Genomic DNA, 23006 nt, shown 5'->3' with positions numbered 1-23006 from the left:
ACCATTTGGTGGAGTCAGGGGCTTGTTAATTAGTCTGATAAAGGTTGGAAAAGGGGCTCCCATGGGTGGAATCAACACTATTAAAATATGTGAATTGGTTAAAATATGAGACTCACCCACTCCCCAACCTTGTATGTCCAAGTTAGACAACAGAGTTTATAACCCAAGCCTGTTCTGTGTCCAGTCGTTAATCTGGAGTATTCACCCTGCCTGATACCCATAAGACTTACAGGCCCAAAGCAACACAGAATCCGGCCTTTAAAATATTCAGATTTGTTTCCAGGTTTTGTTTTCATGCAACATGAAGGTTGCAAAACCAACATGGATGAATGCCGGGAATTCAGGTGTAAATTCTTTTGTGCCTGGATATCAAGTTTAATGTCTACATGGCAGAATTTGACCCGAGACCTTTTATCGTGACCTGACAGCCAGATGGTGAAGGCGTCAATCAGGCCTCCTGGAGGTTTCCAGGGGTGACTTTGAGATTCCAGAAGGACCCAAGCGTTGTATCAGACATGTTCTACGTGGGAGAAGCAAGGCCACCTGGGTCTGCTGGCTTCCAAAGACTGCATGGTCTCAACCTTCATTTTACAATCTGGAGTCCCCCATGCCAGGACCTGGTCCACGTCTGGGAGCTGCTCTCCCCCAAGCTCGCTGCAACCCCCTCAAGTTCTATCCACTTGAGGAGGGTTAGGGTAAGAGCCTCCCTTCCCCTCACCTCCCGCCCCAGGTAGACAATGCAGGAGAGGCATACCTCAGGAACAAGAAAGCCACATCAGCCAGGAAGATCGGTGAAAGCCTTGGTTTAATTGGAGACAAGATCGAAGGATTGATTCTCAATCAGTGGACTGACTGACTGATCGCCAGAGTGGACAACACTCAAGGGGTCTTCTGTAACCTCCCTGGATGGAGGAGCCCTAATTGCGGGTGGAATGGTCCATCTCCATTGTAGCCAGTCCCGCCCAGCCCCGGGGCAGGGGGAGGGACAGGCTCTGCTCAGCCCTCACTCCCTAGATGAACTAACTCCCCACCAAACAACAGCGCTGGGCCCACCCTTTTGGGGTCTATGGTACAGTTTGTATAATACAGCAGGAATAGGGACTCTCCCACTGGGAGATCCCCACCCTTCCTTCCCTTGACCGGGTCAGCCAGGGATGGGCAAGTTTATTTTCCCTTTTTGCCTCTGTAGAATAATTTACAAACAAACCTTACAGTATGTACAAAAAAGAAGAAGGAGGAGGAAGAAAAAAAAAAGAAAACCAAACAAAGGCCCACCCTGGTTGCCAGCTAGGACAGAAACTACTTCCGCTACAAAAATGAACCCTGTACAGTATCATGAGGGTCGGGGAGAGTACACTCCCCAGTGGGATAGACAGATGGCAGGCTGGGGGGAAGAGGCTACAGTACCGTGTGCTCAGAATTGGACAAGTGGGGGCAATGAGACAGGCCCTGCCCTGCCCAACTGCAGAACCAGGCCAAGGGCACGGGGAGAGGGAAGAGGGGGTCTTTCCTTCCAAACAGTCCCCCATGGCTTGGAGAAAAATGGTCTTGCATCTGTCTGTCATATTGCTCAGGCCAGGGGGAATAGTGAGGGAGTGAGAGGGAGGCTTGGTAAGGTGGGACGAAGGAGAAATGACTTTGGTGCCAGGGTGGGAAGGGATGCCCAGGAAGGGAATGTAGGTGTACACCATTATTGCTTCCTCCTAGGGCAAAGGGTTGGGGAGGGTGGCAGGAAGATGCTGGGGGCGCGCCTAGGATGGGGGCTTTGGGCCTGGCCCCACCCCACCCACAGTGCAGGTGGGAGCCACTGCAACCCTCTCCTATGGCCATAGGAATCATTAAGGCAGAAACAAGAGGAGCTGGAAGAAGGGGGTGCAGCTCAGAGCTGTCCCCCCAGATGGATAAAATTCAAACGAAACCCGACGTGGAAGGGGAAAGGGATGGCAAGCAGAGGGAGATCAGCCCTCCTCAAACCTCAGACCCCAGGCTGGTGGTGTGAATGTCCCTCCAACGTCCTCTCCTCCCAGCAACCTAAGAATCCCCATGCCAAGTTAGTATATTGCCGGGTTTGTGCAAAATGAGGCGGAAGACTTCTGGAGGGGGGCGGACAGTGAGCCTGAGAGGGGCTAGAGCTGGGGCCTCTCACAGTGACCCCCCCCCCCACCGGGCCACTGCCCAGAATGGCTATGCCTGGCTGGATTCTAGAAACCCTCCAAACTTCAGGAGAGCCTGGAAGGAGACCTCACACCAGCTTGGGCCCGGGTGGAGAGCCCACAGAGGCTGGAAGACTGAGCCTGGGACCTGGGAGGGGTGGGGGCGGGGTAGGAGATGGACCAGGGGAGCTGGGAACAGGAGCATCTACAGTTGCTGTGTTTCATCCTGTTTTTTTTTTCTTTTTTTCTTTTTTTTTCTAAAAATGTAACAATGAAAATTCCAAAAATAAAACCCCTTCCAGAACCTCAGCCCCTCCTTCCCCAGGCCCCACCTCCAAAAAGCAGCCTCCTGGGTGGGGCTAGGGGTGGGGGGAGAGGGGAAAAAAAGAAAAGAGAAAAAAACCCACTTTTCTGTTTTCTTTTTTCTCAGGAGGCCCAAGAGTCTTTGAGGCAGTGAAGGAGGCAGTGGAGGGGTGATGATGGTGAAAGGAGGCAGGGAGGGCAAAAGGGTGTTGGGTCCAGGGCTCAGGTAGGGCCTCCAGCAGACCCCCACCCACCAGGGGCTGGGAGCGTGGGTGTGTCCTCGCCCGATGTCCCTGTGCAGGCACAGCATGCCCTCTTGGCAGCCTGATGCTCTTTCAGGGCCCCCACCTCGGCTGCCATGGAGGGGAGGCCCAGGAGGCCCGGGGCCACCTCTGGAGTGGGTGGGGTCCTCAAGGCAGGCAGAGTGGGGCTCTCAGGAGTCAGGATAGGGGGGCTGCTGCAGCCCACAGTACCCACAGACGTATCTGGGGATGTGGACTTGTCCTGGCCCGCTGCCACACTGTCTGCTTGCTGTGTCAAGGACATTTCGTCTACCTCCACCTCTGTGGACACGTCCTGGCCATCGACCTCCCACAGTTCCTCAGCTGGGGATGCATCCTGGGCCACGAATAATTCCTGCACCTCAATTGCACCCAGGGCAGAGGGCGCCTCCTCCTCTTCCTCTTCCAGCGTCAGCTCAAACTGGAACTTATCAGGTGGAAGTGGGTGGTCTGGCCCCTCTGGCTCCTCCTCTGGTGGTGGCGACGGGCTCTGCCGAATGGCACTGTAGTACCAGTCCCGGTTATCTTCCAACGTGTCCAAGATCTCCTGGGCATCTGGGTGGACCAAGTCAGCCCATGTCTCCCACAGTGGGTGCACAATATAGTCAATGAAACCCACCTGGGGGAGGGAGAAGAAGGCATAATAAACTGGTGGCTCGCTGGTACAGATGGCACTGCCATGCTGGGGAATCTAATAAAATGTAAAGATTTTGTTACTTATTTTTAGAGAAAGAGGAAGGGAGAGAAACATTGATGTATGAGAGAAGCATTGATTGGGTGCGAGAGCCCACGCCCCAACTGGGGACTGGACTGCAACCCGGGCAAGTGCCCTGACCAGGAAACAAACTGGCAACCTTTCACTTTGCAGGATGACAGCCAACCAACCGAGCCACACGGGATGTGGCGGGATCTGATAAAATTTAAACAATGCTGATATCATTTGACCCAGCGATCTTGCTCCTCCAGATCTACCCTGGAAAAATTCTTGCATAAATAACAAAAAAAGCATCTCATGAGACATAACAGAAACTGGAATCACCTCCACATATACATCCACGGGAGATTTTTTTTAATGTGGTTCCCGCAGATATTCATTATGGCATTTTTTGCAACAAAGAGAAACTAGAAATAACTTCATGGCAGGCTAACACCCTGATATCATCTTCCCTACTTTTTTATTGGCAGAATCTTGATTTTTTCCTTGGGGAACAAAATGCTTCCAGCTGAAAACTGCATTTCCCAGTCTCCCTTGCAAAGCGAGGGTAGCCATGAGACCACCTGTAGATGCAAGATGCTGGGCCCTGCATCAGCTGGCAGAGGGCTTCCTTACCTGCAATGTAGCCAGAATGGCTGGGGCTTCAACAGTGTCTGTGACCGTGAGAGGTATCTCTGGGGACAGAAGCCCCATTCTTTAGAGGACAGAAGGGAATCACCGAAAGCTCCGGGTGCCTGCCAATTTCGTGGAGCTGCAGAGAGTCAAACTCCCTTTCTCTAGGCTTTTCTTATATAAAAGGAAAAAGAGCTTTATTTTGTTTGAGTCACTGTGAATTTCATTTTTTAAACTGATCTTTAGAGAGATATAGGAAGGGAGGGAGAGAGAAACATGGATTTGTTGTTCCACTTGTTTACGTATTCATTGGCTGATTCTTGTATGTGCCCTGACCAGGGATCAAACCCGTAACCTTAGTGCATTAGGACGATGCTCTAACCAGCTGAGCTACCTGACTAGAGCCAAGTCACTGTGAATTTCTAACTCCTTAACACTAAAATGACTATCGATAGGGGAATGACTACACAAACTGTTATCTTTCTATATCTGTGGGTGAGCTAAAGCTGTTGTAATAACTTGGACAGATCTCCAAGTCATTGTTGAAAAGAAAGGGCAAGATGTATAAAATGGGTATATATTAATACAATTTATATTTTTTAAAAAGCTAGCCCTGGCTGGTGTGGCTCAGTGGATTGAGTGCCGGCCTGTGAACTGAAAGGTCATCAGTTTGATCCCCCGTCAGGGCACATACCTGGGTTGCAGGCCAGGTCCTCAGGTGGGGGTGAAAGAGAGGCAACCAATTGCACATCAGTTTCCCTCTCTTTCTCCCTCCCTTCCCCTCTCTCTAAAAATAAACTTAAAAAAAATCTTTTTTTAAAAAAGCTAAAAGTTAAGTTGCCTGTGAAAACAACCACATAATAAAACTATGAAACTGGTTTTCCTCAGGGGTGGGGGTGATCTGCAGGCCCAGGAGACATTTGAATGTCATACCTGGAAGAGGAGGGTGCTCCTGGCCTCCAGGGGGTGGAGGCCAAGGATGATGCTCAACAGCATACAAGGCACAGGACGGCCCCCACAGCAGAGAATGGCCTGGCCCCAACTGTCAACAGAGCTGAGGCTGGGTAATCCCTGTCTGGAAGGGCATATACACCGAACTGGGGAAGGTGAGTGTCACTGGGAGGAGGCCAGAAGTGGGGAGGGTGACAAACTCTTACATTCACACTTCAGTGTTGAGACTTTTAGGACACCGCATTCCTGCCCCTCTGGTTAAATTAATCAGGCATACGATGAAGACCAGTCAATTCATCTCATTTCAAAATCCTCTGAAAACCAGGGACCACATCACTGGGCAGGTGAGGATATCAGAAATAGGCTGAGTCAACGTGAGGTCTGTAGCTAAAGTGCAGCTAAGTATTGTCACCGATGCTATGGCGGTTGCTGCAAATGAGTTACAACTGTCTGAATGAGGTCTGTGTGCCCAAGGCTCAGTTTAGTTGTTCTGTGGAGAAGAAAATGTTGCATATTTCCCATTAAGATAGAAAAGGAAAAAACAAACTAAGACTTGATGTGGTAGAGGGGCAGGTCAGGACCTCCTGGGCCTCGAAGCTCCGGGCTGGGGTAGAGTGGGAGGCTGGTGCCCTGAAACTGTACCTGAGACTTCTCCACAGAGGCTGTGTGCTTGTCGCACATGGGGCTGATCTCCATGCCACGCTCACGTTCACGGTCGCCCTGCTGGAAGAACTCAGCCATGATGCGGTCTGTCCACTGGCGGTACAGCTCCAGCGGCTTGGTGGGGTTGCTGAGGTCCGCACAGTGCACCATGTTCCTCAGGACCTAAACAGGGCACCGGAGCTTCAGAGGCGTGCTCCTGTCTCAGTCTGAGGCCTCAGGCTTCCTCACCCTCCCCCCTTACGGGGAGAGTCGGGAGGAGGGGTGGGGGGAGACAAAGAGAGACAGAGGAATAAAGAGGGAGATAAGTGGGGGAGGGAAGGAAGGGGGTAGGAAATGGTTGATGGGGGGAAGGAGAAAAAGAGGAGGGAGAGAGGTGGGGGGAGATGGAGAGGTGGGGGAAAGAGGAGGGAGAGGGAAGGGAAAGGTGGAGGAGATGGTGGGGAAGAGGAGAAGGGAGGGGTTGATGAAAAGAAAGAATTGGGGGAGATGGCAGGAGGTGAGGGGCAATGGGAAGGAGAGATGTAGGGTGGAAGGGGAAGATGAAAGGGGAGAGAGGAAAACAGGAAGATGGGAAAGAGGGGAGCTGGAGGCTGAGAGAGGGGCAGCAACCCAGATGTGAAGGGTGGAGGGGAGGGGAAGAGACCAGTCATATATGATGTGTAAAGGAAGCACCTGGATACGGTCGGAGTAGTTGTCCAGCAGAAGGACCCCTGAACTGGTTACTTTCTTGGTTTCTACCATGGTCTTTAGGTCAGCTAGGAGGGTCATATGCTTGGACATGTCCGTGGCCAGCACCTGTGGGCAAGAGGGGCCACTGAAACTCTGCCACCAGACCACTGGACCACCCAGAGCCTCTGAAGCTTCACAGGGTACAACCTGTCCCCACAAGTCCCACCAAAAGATGCCTCTTCTCCCAGAGGCTTTTCCCTCTCAAACTGAGACCTTCCCAAAGCACCACCCATCAAAGGCCACCTTTCCTGCTCTGTCCCTGCCCCGCCCACCATGTCGATGACCATCTTGCGTAGGCTCTGCCGCTGGCGTTTGTTGAGGTTCTGGAAGATGTCACAGTTGTCCTCCTGCAACAGCTTGAAGCCCACAGCCAGGTGGTGGTTCTCCAGCACCGACTCGTCGTTGTACATGAGCGCCAGCTCCGAATCTGCGGCCCAGGCCGGGTCAGGGGTCAGGGGAAGGGAGGACCCGCAGGGCTGCCTCCATCCTGACAGACCCCAGCCCCTCAGAGGGTCACTCACTGGTGTTGATGAGGAACTGGTTGGAGACCCCAGGGTGGTCCACGTCGTGGATGGCAGCCGCAAAGAGGGCTGCGAGAATCTCCAGGTCTGTGAATACAGCCTGGAGGCAGAGAGAGGGGGTCAGAAAGACACAGGGGTTAGATTGGGGGTGCACAGAGATAGGGTAAGAGAGATGGGGGTTTAAGAAAGATGGGGGTCAGGAGAAAAAGATAAGGATCAGAGAGAGGTATGGGGTTGGAGAGAAACAGAGGTCAGAGACCCAGGGCCAGAGAGATGAACGGGAGATCAGGGATGGCTAGTCGGAGAGACGGGGCTCAGGAGGCATGGGCTCAGGCAGGCGGGCTCACGTCCAGCGCAGGTGTGGCCAGCAGCACATGGGTGGACTGCAGCACATCGGCAGCGTGCAGGCTGTTGTGGTAGGCCACATCCTGGTGGTAGTGGTCCTCCAGGGTCAGCATATATGTCACCATTGTGTCCACTGGGATGTGAAACTTCTTCAGCAGGTCTCGTTCCTGAGGGCAGGTATGGAGGGGTGGTGACCCCCGCTAGCCCTTAGCTCCCAACCCTGGCCCCCCACCCTGCCCAGCACAGCCCACCCTACCTGGAATATCGTGTACATGATGCAGCTGAGGGAACGACCCCCAGCATAGTCCGACACGTGAAAGATGTTCAGGCCCCACTTGTTCAGGTTCTCCAGTTCCTGGGGGAGATGGCGTCCTGAGATCAGGAGTCTGCAAGGCCCTGGGCCCTCCAGACTCTTTCCTGCAGAGCTTAGGTCTGCAGATGGCCCCATTATTGCTTATCCTGTGGGTGGCATGCTCAGCAGCACAGGAGCTACTGCCCAGGTCTTACTGGGCCGAGAAAGAAGAAAGCAACCACAGCGACTGTCTACTGGCTGCTTATTAGCTGCCAGGCACTGCACTAAGCACTTGGCTCACTTGGCAGGGGCAGAGAAGTAACCAAGACCTTGTAGCCTCTGAGCTAAGCTTCTCATGGGCACCCGAAGGATATAAACACAGGCCAACTTTCCTTGTCTTCCCAGGACCCGGAAGTCTGCAAGTTCCAGGACATAGCAGGTGCTCAATCAACGCTGGGTAGCACTGGCCAGTGTCAGCTCTCAGAGGGTTACTATGCATGTCAGCTCAGCGAGCCACTGAGAGAGCATCACGTCTATTGTACAAATCAATGTGAGAGCCCCTTGGCTCAAGGTCTCTTCGAAGAGCCAGGAGCCAAATGCAGGTCTGGCCTGCAGTGTACACTATTGGGGTTCTGTCCAGGTCCATTTTACTGGCCACTGCTCCCATCTCCCAGCTGCTGGGACTGTTGCTTCCAAGGCTCAGATCTGCCCCATTTTCCAGAAAACTGCTTTTGCCCCCAAAGAAACTACATGACAGGGATGATGCCTCCACCCTGGGGATGGCTCCCAGCCAGTGACTGGCACAGAGGCGCACAGAGGCCAACACTCTTCCCTCAAGGTAAGCTCAACCCTGCGGTGCTGTTCACAGGCCAGGGCCCCCGTGGGGCCAGGCTGAGGCCGGCCTGGAGCTGAGACCGCCACCTTGCTTAGCTCCTTCCTCTCCTGCTCCTCAGAGTCTCAGAAAGTTCGTGTTATGCCACTCGCTTTTACGAAAGACCTACATTAGCACCTGTTTTTGCTAACTGGAAGAAACCCTAAGAGGACTTTTGCTTTTACGAAAAAAGGTAAAAATCGAAAACAGAAAACAGTGTTCAGCACTTGTTTTGCAACAGCTGCTATAGAGGCAGCAGCATCCTGAGCGGCCCCACCCAGCGCCTGCCCCAGGCACTGCCCTCTGCGCCCAGCACCCAGTCACCAGAGCTTTGAACTGTGTCTGCGAGCATCTGTGCTTTACCCAAATTTATTTTGTGCATCCATTAGCAAGATGTGCCCTAAGGTATCGGAGAAGCCTAAGAGAGCTCGTAAGGGTGTTACACTTGGTGTGACACTGCACGTAATCGTTTCGATCACAAACGAAATGAAGACATAAGTTAATGACAACTGCTTGTTCATTTTACGCCATTTGGGTTTACGAAAGGTTTCATGGGAATGTTCTGCTTTTGGATAGCTGAGGGACCTGCACACCCTAATGCTCATCTCAGGCTAACCTAACACCCAGTCGTTCCCCAGGACCCTCCACCCCCTCTCCAGCCCAGCCCCTGCTGAGTCCCCCACCCACTTGGGCCAGGAGCTCCTCTTGGTCTGTCTTCACCCCAAAGCGGGGTACGTTGGAATCGGTCAGGCTGCTACTATGCATCAGCTTCTTCACCCCCATGATCTGAGACATGGGCTGGAACTGTGGCCCAGGGGGTGGAGGCTGCTGGGAGGGTCTCTGCCGCGGTGCTTGCTGTTTTTCGCCATCCTTCATTGTGGGTGATGGGATCTCTACTTCATTCTGCTTGTCTGTGGAAGATGGAGGAGAGCAAGCATGGGTCCCCCTCAGAGACTCCTTCATCTGGCCCTCAGTCCCCATCTCATTCTTTTTGGGAAGCCTCACCCAAGAGGGCAGCCCCGTTCTGGGTGTCATGCTGCTGGTTACTCACAGGCTGGGCACCAGAGGGGAGGTAGGAATTTTTCTGGGAGGTGGTGGGCTGCAGTAGGGACTTTGAGGCCTGCCCGAAGCTGGAGCTGTGGTGGGGATGCTAGAGAGAGCCACTGCCTGCCTTAATAGGCAGGGAACTTTCCCTGGCTGGGAAGACACCTCCACTGTGACAGAGAACGCTGGCAGGGATAGACATTGCTGGAAGGAGGAAGGGACCGGTGGTCTCTGGCTCCATGGACCCTGTCCCCTACCCTGTAACACCAGCATGCCTGGGAGCCACACACTGGAGCCCTCTTCCTGAGCTATCAAGGGTTTCCAGAGCCCAGCCAGAGCCACCCACTGTGACCTGGAACCCTCTGGTCAATGACAGGACCTAACAGGGGTCATTTGCATGCCATGGTCCCATTGGCTGGATCTCAGAACTTGGACGCCACACCCCCATTGGAGGGAGCATTTGAAAATCAGAACCTTTTCTTAAGCTTTGTGGGGAGGGGTAAGTCTCCTGACTTTGGGGATCTTTGGTGATAAATTGTGAGGATAAAGTTATCCTGAGTTTGTGGGGGAATATCCTCAGCTTGGGCTCTTGGGTTCAGAAGTTAGGATGAATTGGAGGTCCTCCTGAGCTTTGGGTTCCACTGAGTTAGGAAATTCTCCTAAATTTGGGGAATCTCTTCCAGGTTCTTAAGCTTGAGAATTCTATTGAGTTGGGGTATCTAAAGTTTGAGGAGTCAACTGAATTTGAGACAGTCATAAAAGTTTGGGGATTCTATTGAATTTGGGGGATTTTTCAGTTTGGAGGTTTTTTAAAGGTCCAGGGTCTTTTATGGATTATTCAGGACAGAGATCCCCTTATGTTTGAGAATCCCAGAGTTTAGGGCAGAGAATTGAGGGGCCCTTATGAATTTTGGGAAGAATACAAGTTTCCAGTTTCTATTGACTTTTGTGGGTTTTTTCGGCCTGGAGGCATTCCCCCCACCCCACCAATGTATTTATTTATTTATTTATTTATTTAACCCTTCCCCCAGGATTCGCTTATTGATTTTTAGAAAGAGAGGAAGGGGGAAAGAGAAAGAGAAACATCGATAGAGAGAGAAACAAGAAACGGTCACCTCTTGTAGGTACTCCAACCAGGGATCAAACCTACAATCCCGGCATCTGCCCTGAGCAGGAATTGAACCTGGGACTTTTTGGTGTACGGGACGCTGCTCCAACCCACTGAGCCACCTGGCCAGGGCAGCTTGGAGGCACTTTCAAGTTTAGGAATTTTATTTGAGTTTGGGGTTTTGGGGGGGCATGAATTTCAGAGTTCCACTGAATCTTGGAGGGCTTTTCAGTTCGGAGAGAATTTTTGATGTGGAGTTTTATAGAAGTTGGGGTTCCACTGAATTTGGGGGCATCGTGAGTATGGGAACTCTTGAACTGGTGACTTTGACTTTGGAAAGTTGAGAGTCAGGGTCCGTTGGGCAAAGGTGGGCAATCTGACCCCGGGGTCTGGAGGGGCCCCTCCAGCCCAGGTGTGTACCCCTGCCATGGGCTGCCCTTCACTCACCCAGGAACGTGGTGGAGATGTACTCAGAGACCTGGTTTCCTGACCTGCTCATCTCTGACAGGTGTGTGAGTTCACGGTTTAGCATCCTCTTGAACTAAGGTGAAGGAGGCAAGAAGGAAGGAATGACAGGGTCACAGAAAATGGGGGAAGTCAGCCTTGCCCAAGAAACTTCTGAAGACCCCATGAGTCCCTCCCACTTCCCTGTTCAGCCAACAGAGACCCCCAGCAGGCTGCGAGAGGGCCACCCTTCTCCTCCTCCCAGCTCTGGATGGTGGTCCCCAGGCTTGAGGAGTCAGGACCCAGCACATCCCTCCTTGCCTGAGGAAGGGGGGCTCCCCTCCCCATACTCTCACACTCTTTCCCCCAAGGAGGAGCCAGAGGAACACCTGTGAAAGGGAGGGGCTCCTGACTAACAGGGAGCCAATGGGATATCAGGAGAATCCCATTGCCATGGTGATGGGAGTCTCCTTAGCAACTCCCCCTCCAACCAGCTGCTGAGCTTGGGGGAAAGGGGGGCAGGCCACAGGGCCCTTAACACTTGCCCTCCCAGAGCTGCTGCTGGCCTCTGTCTCCCCAGGCATTGACACCATGCCCTGGGGGTCCTGGCCCCCAGCACCCAGCACCCAGCCCAGTTTGGAAGAAGGAAACACAGTTCCCAAGTTCTGGGTGAAGAAAAGGTTTGGCTGGGGCAGGAGACAATAGTGAGCTAAATAAGCCCTAGTTGGGTCACCCAGGGGAGGGGGTTCCCATCATAGTCCCCGCTTCCCTAGTCTCAGGGGATGGCCAGACGCACAGATGAATGGAGTATACCCAGAACCCGGCTAAGGGGCCCATCCTGGTCCCCCCATGCCACTTCACACAGCATCTGCTGTGACATTGTGCAAGGAGGAGAAAGGGCATCAGCTCCCCACCCCCAAGCTCTGTCAAAGCACCCCCAAAGCAGAGCTGACTCTGACCAATGATGCAGGAGGGACACTAGGCAGGAAGGGTGAACCTGAGAGCCCACACTGGATGGAGCGCTCATTCCACCCAGCGCTGCCCAGAGACCTTGGGCACACACACATAAAGCAAGGGAGAAACACAGACACACGCAAGATGGACCCACAAAGTCACCAACCGCACACAGACACAGATTCCTATGTAACACGGCTCACACAGTCCCAGACATGCAAATCAAGGGGCATGTAGAGCAAGGTGGTCACTGACACTCGGGGTCACATGTCCCAGAAAAATCACACAGTTCTGCACTCGAAAACATGTCCAACGCACAACACCACAATCAGAGCCGTAAGACCTCAGACAGGGCCACGCCATGACCCAGGCAAACAAGCATACAGACAGGCGGCCCCACACCATTGCAGACACTCACTTGTGCACTGCCAGTCACACCCAGAGAGACCCCACCCCTAGCCACCCACCATTTATGCCCAGCCCTGGGCCACACATGGAGTCACAGTCAGAAGCATTCATCTCCAGGGCACACACGTGCACAGCTGCACACACAAGTCCAGACCAGGGGTTGAAGGGTCAGAGGTCAGAGGGCCAAGGCCAGATCTCCTGCCCATCCACCACCATGAGGTCCCCTACCTGGTCCCACCAGCCCACCAGCCATGGTTTGGAACAGGTCTCGCAGAAGAAATCCACCAAGGGCATCTTGGAGTCTTAGCCCCGCTCAGGGCTGCCACACACAGAGGCTGAGCTTGGGGAGTCCTGGGGTTAACAGCCACCGTTTGGGGCGGGGGTGGGGTGCTGGGCAGGTGGGCAGTGGAAGGGGGAGCCGCGGAGGGGCCTGGGCCGGCCCAGCGGGGCTGGGGGCTCCCTTCCCCTCCGCGCTCCCGGTGGCAGCCCGGGTTACATGGTCTGCCAGCCCCTGGCCCCTATGGGCCCCCCCACAGCAGCGGCCAGAGGTGGCCAGGGACCCCTGCCCATGGAGGGGAAGGGCGAGGGTCCCAGGAGGCGGCTTCAGAGGCTCTGGGCTCTGTATGCGCGCCTGTGTGTGTGCGTGCTCACTGCAGCACTGGCAGGCTGCATGTGATGTCAGCTGGTGCCGGGGGTGGGGGGGCGTTAAAGGGGCATCAGAGCCCACAGACCTCGGCCAGGACCCAAGTGGGGCTGGGAGAGGCAGAGCAGTGCACACCCCTTCAAGAACATACCCCCTTCATGGACACACCCAGAGACAAAGACACACATCCAGATGCTCCACATTCACACATGTACACACACTCTGAGACACACCCTCCACACTAACACAGCCAGCACTTGACACACTTGAACACACACAGATACCCAGATGCTTTCAGCCCTGTGCACACATAGTCACAACTCTGATGTACAACACATTTATAGGTACACAGTTGTGTGTGCAGAGATACAGATGCCTTCAGACACACCCCAAGAACACAGACCCACACCCAGATGTAGAGACACACATGGAGGGACAAACACTGTGATACTGGACACCCTTATAAATACATACTCAACAAACCTTCAGACACTTTCAAACAATCACAAGTACCCATGTGGCCTTAGGCACAAACATACCCTGACAAATCCACAAAGGAATACACACATACTCACACACACACCCGACATAGACACACGCTCACAGGGATACAGTCACATTCTCAGATGTTCAACACACCCTCAGGGACACAGTCGCCCTCAGACTTGTAAGTTCCATACAAATATCCACCCACAGGCATAAGCACCACCCCAACACAGACCCCCCACCTGCACATTCATTTCCTGAGACGCATCCCACCCCCCACCGGGGCTCCACCACACCGCATAACCCCAGGAAGCGTCATTCACACTGCCTACTTTCTGAATGGTGCCCCTGGAGCTGTGCAGTGCACAGTATGCACGGCTGTGCACAGAAGCCTTGCACCCTCCCTTGCTGCAAACACACGTGAGTGCACATACACAGAGTCACAAATACATGGAGACGGACCAACTCACACCTGTAGATATACACACCCCTCCAGCACAGACCTGCACACAACCCTGCATATTGCCTGTGCACACCCACACACCATCTATAGGTACACATCTGTACACCACTCCTGACAGAACCTCTAGGTGCACACCCAACCCTGCACTGCAAATGTGCAGCCAGCACATCGAGAGCCACACAGAACCACAGTCACAGATACACACCCATAGACTATACAAGCACACAACCCGCCCCAGAAAGATGGCTGTCCATGGACAGATGTACAGTCAGACACACAGTCCCCTCTCCCCCACCACCAGGCTCCCTAGGTCCTGGGAGGAGTTAAAATCCATAGGAGCTACAAATCCCAGAGCTGTGCCCAGGGCTGGGTCCCGCCCAGGGATTGACCCCACCCTACAGGCCCTGTCTACGGATTGGCCCTGCCCACTGGCCCCACCCTATTGTTAGCCCCACCTCAGGCCCACCCCACAGTTCCTGCCCAGGGATTGGCCCTACCCCGGAGGCTGGCTCAGACCCCAGAACCATGGTTGGTCCCACAGCAGGCCCCATTCCAATCCAGGGGCTGGCCCCGCCAGGTGGCACACCTTGTGAGACGCCATCTCACTGACTGAGCGGTAGGTCTGCATGGTCTCTAGCTGCTCCAGACACCAGTCCAGCTCCTCCAATGTCTCCCGGGCCAACTGCTGACATGTCTCCTCTGGAGAAGGGGCAGCAGGGGTGGTGAATGAGAGGATCCACAGATAGATCCACCAAGGCCCCCAGCCCATGGTGATGGGGGTCAACCAGGTGAGTGGGGCGCTGGGAAAGGGGATGAGTCAACGACCCTGGGTGAGGGACCCCCTCAGGGCAGTAAGAGGGGCCCTTTTCCACTACCCCTGGGCTTATTTACCTGACAGCGTGGCCTTGCAGACTGGAGTTGGGCCACTCAGTGGGGATCGCCTGCAATGAAACCTGGCTCCAGTGCCAGCCCTTCCAGGTCCCTGCCACCTCCTTTCCATGAATAGTGCCAATATTCCTTTTCCTGAGCACTCAGTGCGTCCCAGGCATGCTGCCATGTACTCTAATTGCAGCCTCTCACAGAACCCCACAATAACCCACTTTAGACAAGGAAACTGAGGCTCAAGGAGGTGAACCAGCTTCCTGGAGACTACATGGCTGATCAGCGCTAGGGTCAGATCTTGTGTCTCCAAAGTTCCTGCTTCCTTGACCGTCCCTCCCCGACTCCCAGAGGGACAGGCAGCCCTCAGCCACACCCCTGACCCAAAATAAGAACTACTCCTATTTAGTGAGCATTTACCCTGTGCTGGGCAATGTTCTAGCACTTTTTATACATCATCCTCTGGACCCCTCACAGCAGCCATATAATGGAGGAGCTATTAAACTCCCATTTCATGGGGAAGGAACAGAGGCACCACAGGATGCTGTCTGCCCAAGAAGCTGGTATGAGGACAGCAGTAGCCCGAGGCTGGGGCGGCTGGCTGCCTGTGGCCTCACCCCGCCTCAATCCAGACCCCATTGTCTTTGTTTATAAGGTTTCTGTGTTGTGGGGATTTAAATTGCGATGGCTTACTGGCTAAGTGGGAGCTGTTGCCTGAACAGAGACTCAGAGAGATGGAGTGCCTGCCTGAGGTCACACAGCAGAGCTGAGAGTGGAACCCAGGTATGCTCAGCCTCATGCGCATGGTCGCTGGGGCCCAGTCTGACTTACTTGTTGCTGGGAATGGGCACATTGGTCAGGAGGGAGAAGTTGCTGCGAACATTCCGGAGACTGGCCAGCACCTAGGACCAGGGGTGGCAGTGAGGAGAGGGTAGCTGGGGCTGGACCCTCTCCCAAGTGTGGTCCAAGTTTGGAGCACCTTTCCTCCTTAGGAGAGGGGTCTCACCTGGGCAAATGGTGTCACGATGAGGTCCTCGGCATACCTATAATCAAGGACAGGGGTACATCAGGGGTCCTCACAGCGGGATGCCAAAGGACCTGAGTGGACTGGGGTTGGGGTGCCAGAGAAGCAACTTTCTACGGTGGACACTGTGGGGGTGTGGCCCAGGGAGGCTGGTAGGCAGGGAAGGGCTCCATGCACTGCAGGGAGGGCATTTACACCTCACAAAGGTGAACATGATACAGGAGCCAGTCCTGAAGGAAATGGAGGCCAGAGAGAAGGGCTCAGGAAGGTGGTGGAGAGGTAAACACACAGGTGAGAGCAGTGGGTGGGAGGGGCATAGGGCAGCAAAAGGGCCTGGGGGGGGGGGGCAGTGAGGTGGATACCTTGATGGGCAAGGGCAGGGCTGGGGGATCCATTGAGAGGGGAGGGGACTGAGCAGGTCTGGGGGATGCTCATGCCTCAGTAGGTGGTCATGTTAAGGGACGCTGGCTTAGGAAAGACTGGAGGAAGTTCAGCAGAGGTGGACACTGTGGGAGGAAGCCATGGTAGGTAGGGACTCAACTGGGGGGCTGCTCTCTCCTCTTAGAGACACAGGCTGAGGTGGGGCCAGGCCCCAGCAGCCAATGGGTAGGGTGGGTGGGTGGGGACTACATGGACAAGAGTGGGGCCTGGAACTGAGGGAGGAGCTCGGATGGCTGGGCAGGGGACAGAGATGGGGGGCACTCACTGGGTGGACATGCTATAAAGGGACTAAGCCCTTGATAGGGGAAAGGGGGCTGTTTACCCTTCTCTGGGGAGGACAGGTCTGGGGGCTTGGGCAGTGCCCCCCTCCTTGCTGGGAAGGGCAGCTTGTGATAGAGCCAGGCCTGGAAGAGCTGGCAGGTAGGATTAGGGAGTGCTCACGCCTCGCTGGTGACCGACGAGTTCCGGGACATGGTCTTGGGCGACATGTCATAGTCGCTGTCTGAGCGGTAGAGGAAAGACTCACGACGCTGGCTGGTGGCCACCCCAGCGTGCAGCACAAGGCCCGGGCTCGCCTGCGAGTCCAGGGGGCTGCGGCCGGGTGATGGTGTGGGCCCATTCTCTGCCTCGAAGCTGCAAGGGCAGGCAGAAACGGGGTCAGGGGGGCTGACATGGCATTGGGGAGGTTCAGAGAAACAAGGGGGCCAAAGGAATTTGTGGCAGACATGAGGGGCAGATAAAGGACACTAAAGAGAGAGGTGCCCCAAAAGAGTTGGGAGACAAGGAATTGCAAAAATCAAACAGTTACTGAGAGCCTTTGTGAGCCAGGGCCTGTTGCAGGTGCTGGCGATAGCGCTGTGACCCAGATAGAGCGTGACTTGTCCCTCACGGAGATGACATGGGGAGGGCTGGATAAACAGGTTAACGTAGTAACAGTGCACACCCAAAAGTTGGGGGTTCCTCCTTGACGCTACACCTCAGATCAGCCTCACCGCCCAGATCTACTCAGAACTGGTACACTTCTCAGCCTCTCTTTGGCCACCATCCCTGATCACTTGCCTGGACCAGTGTAGTCATCTCTGGTCTGGTCCCTGGCTCCTGTCTTTTTTTTTTTTTTTTTAGAGAGAGGGAGGAAAAGAGAGAGAAACATCGATCAGCTGCCCCACCCATGTGCCCCAACTAGGGGTTGAACCCACAACCAGGCGTGTGCCCTGACTGGGAATCAGACCTACAGCGTTATGGTGCGCAGGATGATGCTCCAACCAACCAAGCAACCCGGCCAGGGTCCTGGCTCCTGTCTTTGCCCCTTGGTCTGTTTCCCCTCAGCAGCCTAAGGAGCCTGTAAACACTTGAGTCAGGTCACATCCCTCATCTGCTCAGGACTTTCAGTGGACCCCAGCTTACCCCATGAGGAAAAGCCAAAGTCCTCGCTGCAGCCCACAAGGCCCTGCCCTGCGACCTCCCACTCTACTCTTCACTCATTCTGCTCCAACCACCATGGCCTCCTCACTATTCCCTGGACATTCCACACAGTTTCTGCCCCAGGGCCTTTGCACAGGCTGTTCACCCTGCCTAGATCTCCAGTTGCTCCCCTTTCACCTCCTTCAGGCCTCAGCTCAAATGCCAATTCCTCAGGAAGGCCACCCTTGACCAGCGCATCTAAAATCCCCACCCTTGCTCTGATATTTCATATTTCCCTTTCTTAAAACAACTCTACTTACTGAATATAATCTATACTTTGCTTTTGTACTGTTTGCTTTCCCTTATAGAATGAAGTATTGTGGATCAGGGATTTTTGTCTGCTTTTGTTTACTGCTGTATCACTGGGGCCAAGAACATGGCCTGGCACAGAGTGGACACACAGCAAATATTTACTGAATGAATCATAACATACGTAAATGAACACATGAACACATGAGCCGGATTGTGCCTTGCAGAAATTAAACCGGGTGGGTGACTGCCACTGACTGGAGAGCTGATTCCAGCTGCTGTGGTGGAAGCAGGCCTGTCTGAGGAGGTGGTGTCTGAGGAGGGCCAGAAAGCTGGGAAGGAAGGCCACGGGCTGGGAGGTGGGAGAGAGCACGCCTGGGTGAGGGGGCAGCAAGAGCAAAAGCCCTGGGGCAGGATTTGGGTTTTGTTTGAGGGCCAGCAGGGAAGCTGGTATGGCTGGAATGGAGACACAGCCTAGGACAGAGACACAGCTACAGAGAAGGGAGACAGGGGGACCCTAGCCTGGGGGCACTGGCAAGACCAAGACCTCAGGATGAGGCAGGGAGATGCTGGCTACGTACCACTTCCCAGCTGTCTGACGTGGAGAAAATGACCGAGTTTCAGTTTCCTTATCCACACAATGAACACAACCACCACCTCCCTCGGGTCATCCAGGTGAGCAGCATTAATACAGGTAAAATGCTCAGAACTGTGTGCCTGGCACAGAGCTCAGAAAACACTGGCAATAAGTCCCCCAGCTCCATACGTGCCATTTGGGGAGTGGACTCAGCAAGGCAGCCGATACGGAGAACTGAGTTTGAGAAGGGGAGTTGTGCGCCTGCAGCGCACTCTGTGGCCTTGGAAAGGCCACTGCCCTCTGGGTGCTTTCACCACTGTTCCAGGGATGGGATAAGACTAGTGAGCACACATCAGGCTACCCTCTGGGGGTCCAAGGGAGTAGGGGGAGGAAATGGAAACCCTCCCTTTCCAGTCTTACCAACTGCGAGTCAGCATCAGATGGTATTTGAATAGTCCCCCCGCTAAGAAATAAGTCTGGAGTCTCCTAGGACAGGCCAGTTATGACACCTGCCATATCTTGAGCCATTTTTATAGTCCACTTCTGGGGTGTGGGGAGGATGGAGGGACTTCACTGACTCTTACAGAGGAAAAACGAAGTTCAGAGAGGAGAATGATCCTCAGTTCTCAGTCACACAGCAAGACCATGATGGGGTCAGAATTTGAAATCAGGTCTTATGGCTCCTTAGACCAAAACGTTAACTGGTGCCCTCTGCTTCCATGATACCCATCAGAATGTATTACTCCCATTAGAAAAAAATGTTAAAAAGGGCCAGACAACGAACACTGAAAGCGGAGTGGTACTGGAGCCCAGAGTAATCAGATATTCCAATTTTAGGAAAGAAACCTGAAATTTTGAAGTCAAAAATTCAAACTTATTTAAAAACAAACTTCAGGAAAAAATACAAAATAAAAACAAACTTTAGCACATCACCCAATCCACTTTCAGAGGCTGCTTTTCTTTTCTTTTAAAGATTTTATTTATTTATTTTTAGAGAGAGGGGAAGGGCGGGAGAAAGAGAGGGAGAGAAACATCAGTGTGTAGTAGTATCTCACACACCCCACCCTGGGGACCTGGCCTGCAACCCAGGCATGTTCCCTGACTGGGAATCGAACTGGTGACCCTTTGGTTCCCAGGCTGGTGCTTAATCCATTGAGCCACACCAGCCAGGGCTCTTTAGGTATGCTTTTAAACAGAGTCATGATAAAGGTTACCTCTGAGGAAGTTTGTAAATGGATAGAGAAAGATAAGTAAAGAAGGCAAAATGGATGTTTGTTATACTGGACTCTATATTTGTCTGTATATTTGAGATTCTTCATTAGTATTGTAATTTAAAAATAAATTACTCAACAAGTTCCATGATGAAAAAAAGTGAGGACAGTTTAAGGGACCTTTGGAACAACATCAACCATATGAATACATCAAAGGGGTACCAGAGGGAGGAGAGGGAGAGCGCAAGGGATTGAAAAGTTATTTGAAGAAATAATGACTGAAAACTTCCCTAACCTGGTGAAGGAAATAGATATACAAGTCTAGGAAGCTCAGAGAGTCCCACACAAGATAAACCCAAAGATGCCCACACCAAGACATAGCATAATTAAAATGCTAAAGGTTAAAGACAAAAGAGAATCTTAAAAGCAGCAAGAGAAGAGCAGTAATTTACCTACAAAGGAGCTCCCATAAGACTGTCAGCTGATTTCTCAACAGAAACTATGCAGGCAAGAAGGGATTGGCACAAAATATTCAAAGTGGGACCTACGACCAAGACTATACTATCCATAAGGCTATCATTTAGAATCAAAGGAGAGATAAAGAACTTCCCAGACAAGAAGCTAAAGGAGTTCATCACTACCAAACCAGTATTACGAGAAATGTAACAGGAACTTCTTGAAGAGAAAGAAGGGGGGAAAAAGAGTATACATATGAACAATAAAATGACAATAACTATGTACCTATCAATAGTCACTTAAATGTAAATAGATTAACTGTTCCAATCAAAAGACATAGTGGCTGAATGGATAAGAAAACAAGACCCATACAAGACCCATGCTGTCTACAAGAGACCCGCTTTGGATCAAAAGACACACACAGACTAAAAGTAAAGGGATGGAAAAAGATACTTCATGCAAATGGAAACAAAGAAGAAGCTGAGGTAGCAATACATATACCAGACAAACTAGACTAAAACAAAGGCTATAACAAGAGACAAAGGAGGACATTTCATAATGATAAAGGGATCAATTCAACGATGGGATATAACCCTTGTAAACAGTTACACATCCAACGTAGAAGCACCTAAATATATAAAGCAAATGTTGACTAACTTAAAAGGAGAGATCTAACATAGTAATTGTAGGGGACTTTAACACCCCACTGACATCACTGGATAGATCATCCAGACAGAAAATCAACAAGGAAACAGTGGCCTTAAATGACCCATTAGACCAGATGGATTTAATTGATATTTTTAGAGGATTTCATCACAAAACAGCACAATATACAATCTTTTCAAGCACACATGGAACATTTTCCAGGATGGGAACACATGTTAGGTCAAAAAACAAGTCTCAATAAATTTAGGAAGATTGAAATCATATCAAGCATCTTCTCTAGCCACAATGGTATGAAACTAGAAATTAATTACAAGAACATTGAAAAACACACAAACACATAGAGGCTAAGTAACATGCTATTAAGCACTAAAGAAGTTAACAAAGAAAAAAAATTAAAAAAACAAAGGGAAAAAGTTAACAAAGATCAAGGAAGAAAATGTTTTAAAGATTTTATTTCTTTATTTTTGGAGCAAGGGAAAGGGAGGGAGACAGAGAGGGAGAGAAACATCAATGTGTGGTTGTTTCTCACACACCTCCAACTGGGGACCTGGCTCACAACCCTGGCATGTGCCTTGACTAGGAATCAAACCAGCAACCTTTTGGCTCACAGGCAGCACTCAATTCACTGAGCCACACCAGCCAGGGCAGATCAAGGAAGAAATTAAAAGATACCTTGAGACAAATGAAAATGAAAATACAATGGCCCCAAATCTATGGGACACAATAAAAGAAGTCCCAAGAGGGAAATTCAATAATTATAGGCCTACCTCTAGAAACAAGAAAAATCACAAATAAGCCATCTAACCTTATACCTAAAGGAACTAGAAAAATAAGGACAAACAAAGCCCAAAGTGACTACAAAGAAGGAAATAATAAAGATAAGAGTGGAAATAAACAAAATAGAGTCTAAATAAAACAACACAAAATATGAAATCAAACCAAGAGCTGGTGTTTTGAAAAGATAAACAAAAATGATAAACCTTTAACCACACTCATCAGGAAAAAAAGAGGGCCCAAATAAATAAAACAAAAATTAAAGAAAAGAAGTGACAATTGATGCCACAAAACACAAAAGATTACAAGAAAATACTATGAACGATCATATACCAACAAATTGGACAATCTGGAAGAAATGGATAAATTGCTAGAAATATACAATCTTCCAAGACTGAGTCAAGAGGAAACGAAAGTCTGAGCAGACCAATAACTACTAACGAAACTGAATCAGCAATAAAAAAACCTCCCAACACGCAAAAGTCCTGGACTGCTGGCTTCGCAGGTCAATTTTACCCAACATTCAAACATTCTTCTCAAACTATTCCAAAAAAATTCTAGAGGAGAGAAATCTCCCAAGCTCATTTTACAAGGCCAGCATTACCCTAATTCTAAAACCAAAGACATTGAGAGAGAGAAGTATAGGCCATTATCCCTGATGAACAAGATGCAAAAATCCTCAACAAAATACTTGCAAACCCAATTCAGCAATACATTACAAAGAGCATATACCATGATCAAGTGGGACCTATTCCTGGGGTGCAAGGTTGGTTCAATATACACAAACTTACATGATACCACAGAAACAAAATGAAGGGTAAAAATCATATGACCTTTTCAATAGATGCAGCAAAAGTATTTTACAAATTCCAGCATCTATTTATGGTAAAAACTCTCAGCAAAGTGGAAATGGAACTTATCTCAACATAATAAAGGCCATATATGACAAGTTTACAGCTAATATCATACTCAGTAGTGAAAAGCTAAAAGTGTTTTCCTTAAGATCAAGAACAAGGCAGAGATGTCCATTATCATGACTTTTATTCAACATAGTATTAAAAGTCCTAGCCACAGCAATCAGACAAGAAAGAGAAATAAAAGGAAATTGAAAAGGAAGAAGTAAATCTGTTATTTGCAGATGACATGATACTGTAGAGAGAGAACCCTAAAGATCCCACAGAACTATTAGAACTGATAAGTGAATTCAGTAAAATAGCAGGACACAAAAATTAATATTCAAAAATCAGTTGCATTTTAAAAAAGCACTTACTTATTTTTAGAG

At 51.3% G+C, this 23006-nt stretch overlaps 1 protein-coding gene across 4 annotated transcripts in view; it reads right to left on the bottom strand.

The window, feature by feature from the left end:
- Window positions 1-788: 788 nt before the first annotated feature.
- The window catches only part of PDE4A (phosphodiesterase 4A), a 34916-nt gene continuing 12698 nt past the window's right edge, over window positions 789-23006 (bottom strand). For 3 of the 4 annotated variants that reach the window (XM_045192514.2, XM_024556940.3, XM_024556938.4), the window contains exons 2-15: window positions 16772-16963; window positions 15872-15908; window positions 15697-15767; window positions 14878-14927; window positions 14573-14685; window positions 11036-11129; window positions 9124-9347; window positions 7530-7628; window positions 7276-7440; window positions 6929-7028; window positions 6680-6834; window positions 6351-6473; window positions 5658-5840; window positions 789-3356 (exon numbers count right to left, since the gene is read on the bottom strand). In XM_045192514.2, the coding sequence (XP_045048449.2) occupies window positions 2679-3356; window positions 5658-5840; window positions 6351-6473; window positions 6680-6834; window positions 6929-7028; window positions 7276-7440; window positions 7530-7628; window positions 9124-9347; window positions 11036-11129; window positions 14573-14685; window positions 14878-14927; window positions 15697-15767; window positions 15872-15908; window positions 16772-16963 (2284 nt within the window). In that variant the 3' untranslated portion in view covers window positions 789-2678. Of the gene's footprint in view, window positions 3357-5657; window positions 5841-6350; window positions 6474-6679; window positions 6835-6928; window positions 7029-7275; window positions 7441-7529; window positions 7629-9123; window positions 9348-11035; window positions 11130-12622; window positions 13022-14572; window positions 14686-14877; window positions 14928-15696; window positions 15768-15871; window positions 15909-16771; window positions 16964-23006 lie in introns of those variants that run through there. The other variant, XM_024556939.4, reaches the window with a different exon arrangement.

Source organism: Desmodus rotundus, chromosome 9 (assembly GCF_022682495.2).
Source record: "Desmodus rotundus isolate HL8 chromosome 9, HLdesRot8A.1, whole genome shotgun sequence".
Taxonomy (NCBI): Eukaryota; Metazoa; Chordata; class Mammalia; order Chiroptera; family Phyllostomidae; genus Desmodus; species Desmodus rotundus.
This window is presented reverse-complemented; position numbering and strand designations above follow the sequence as displayed.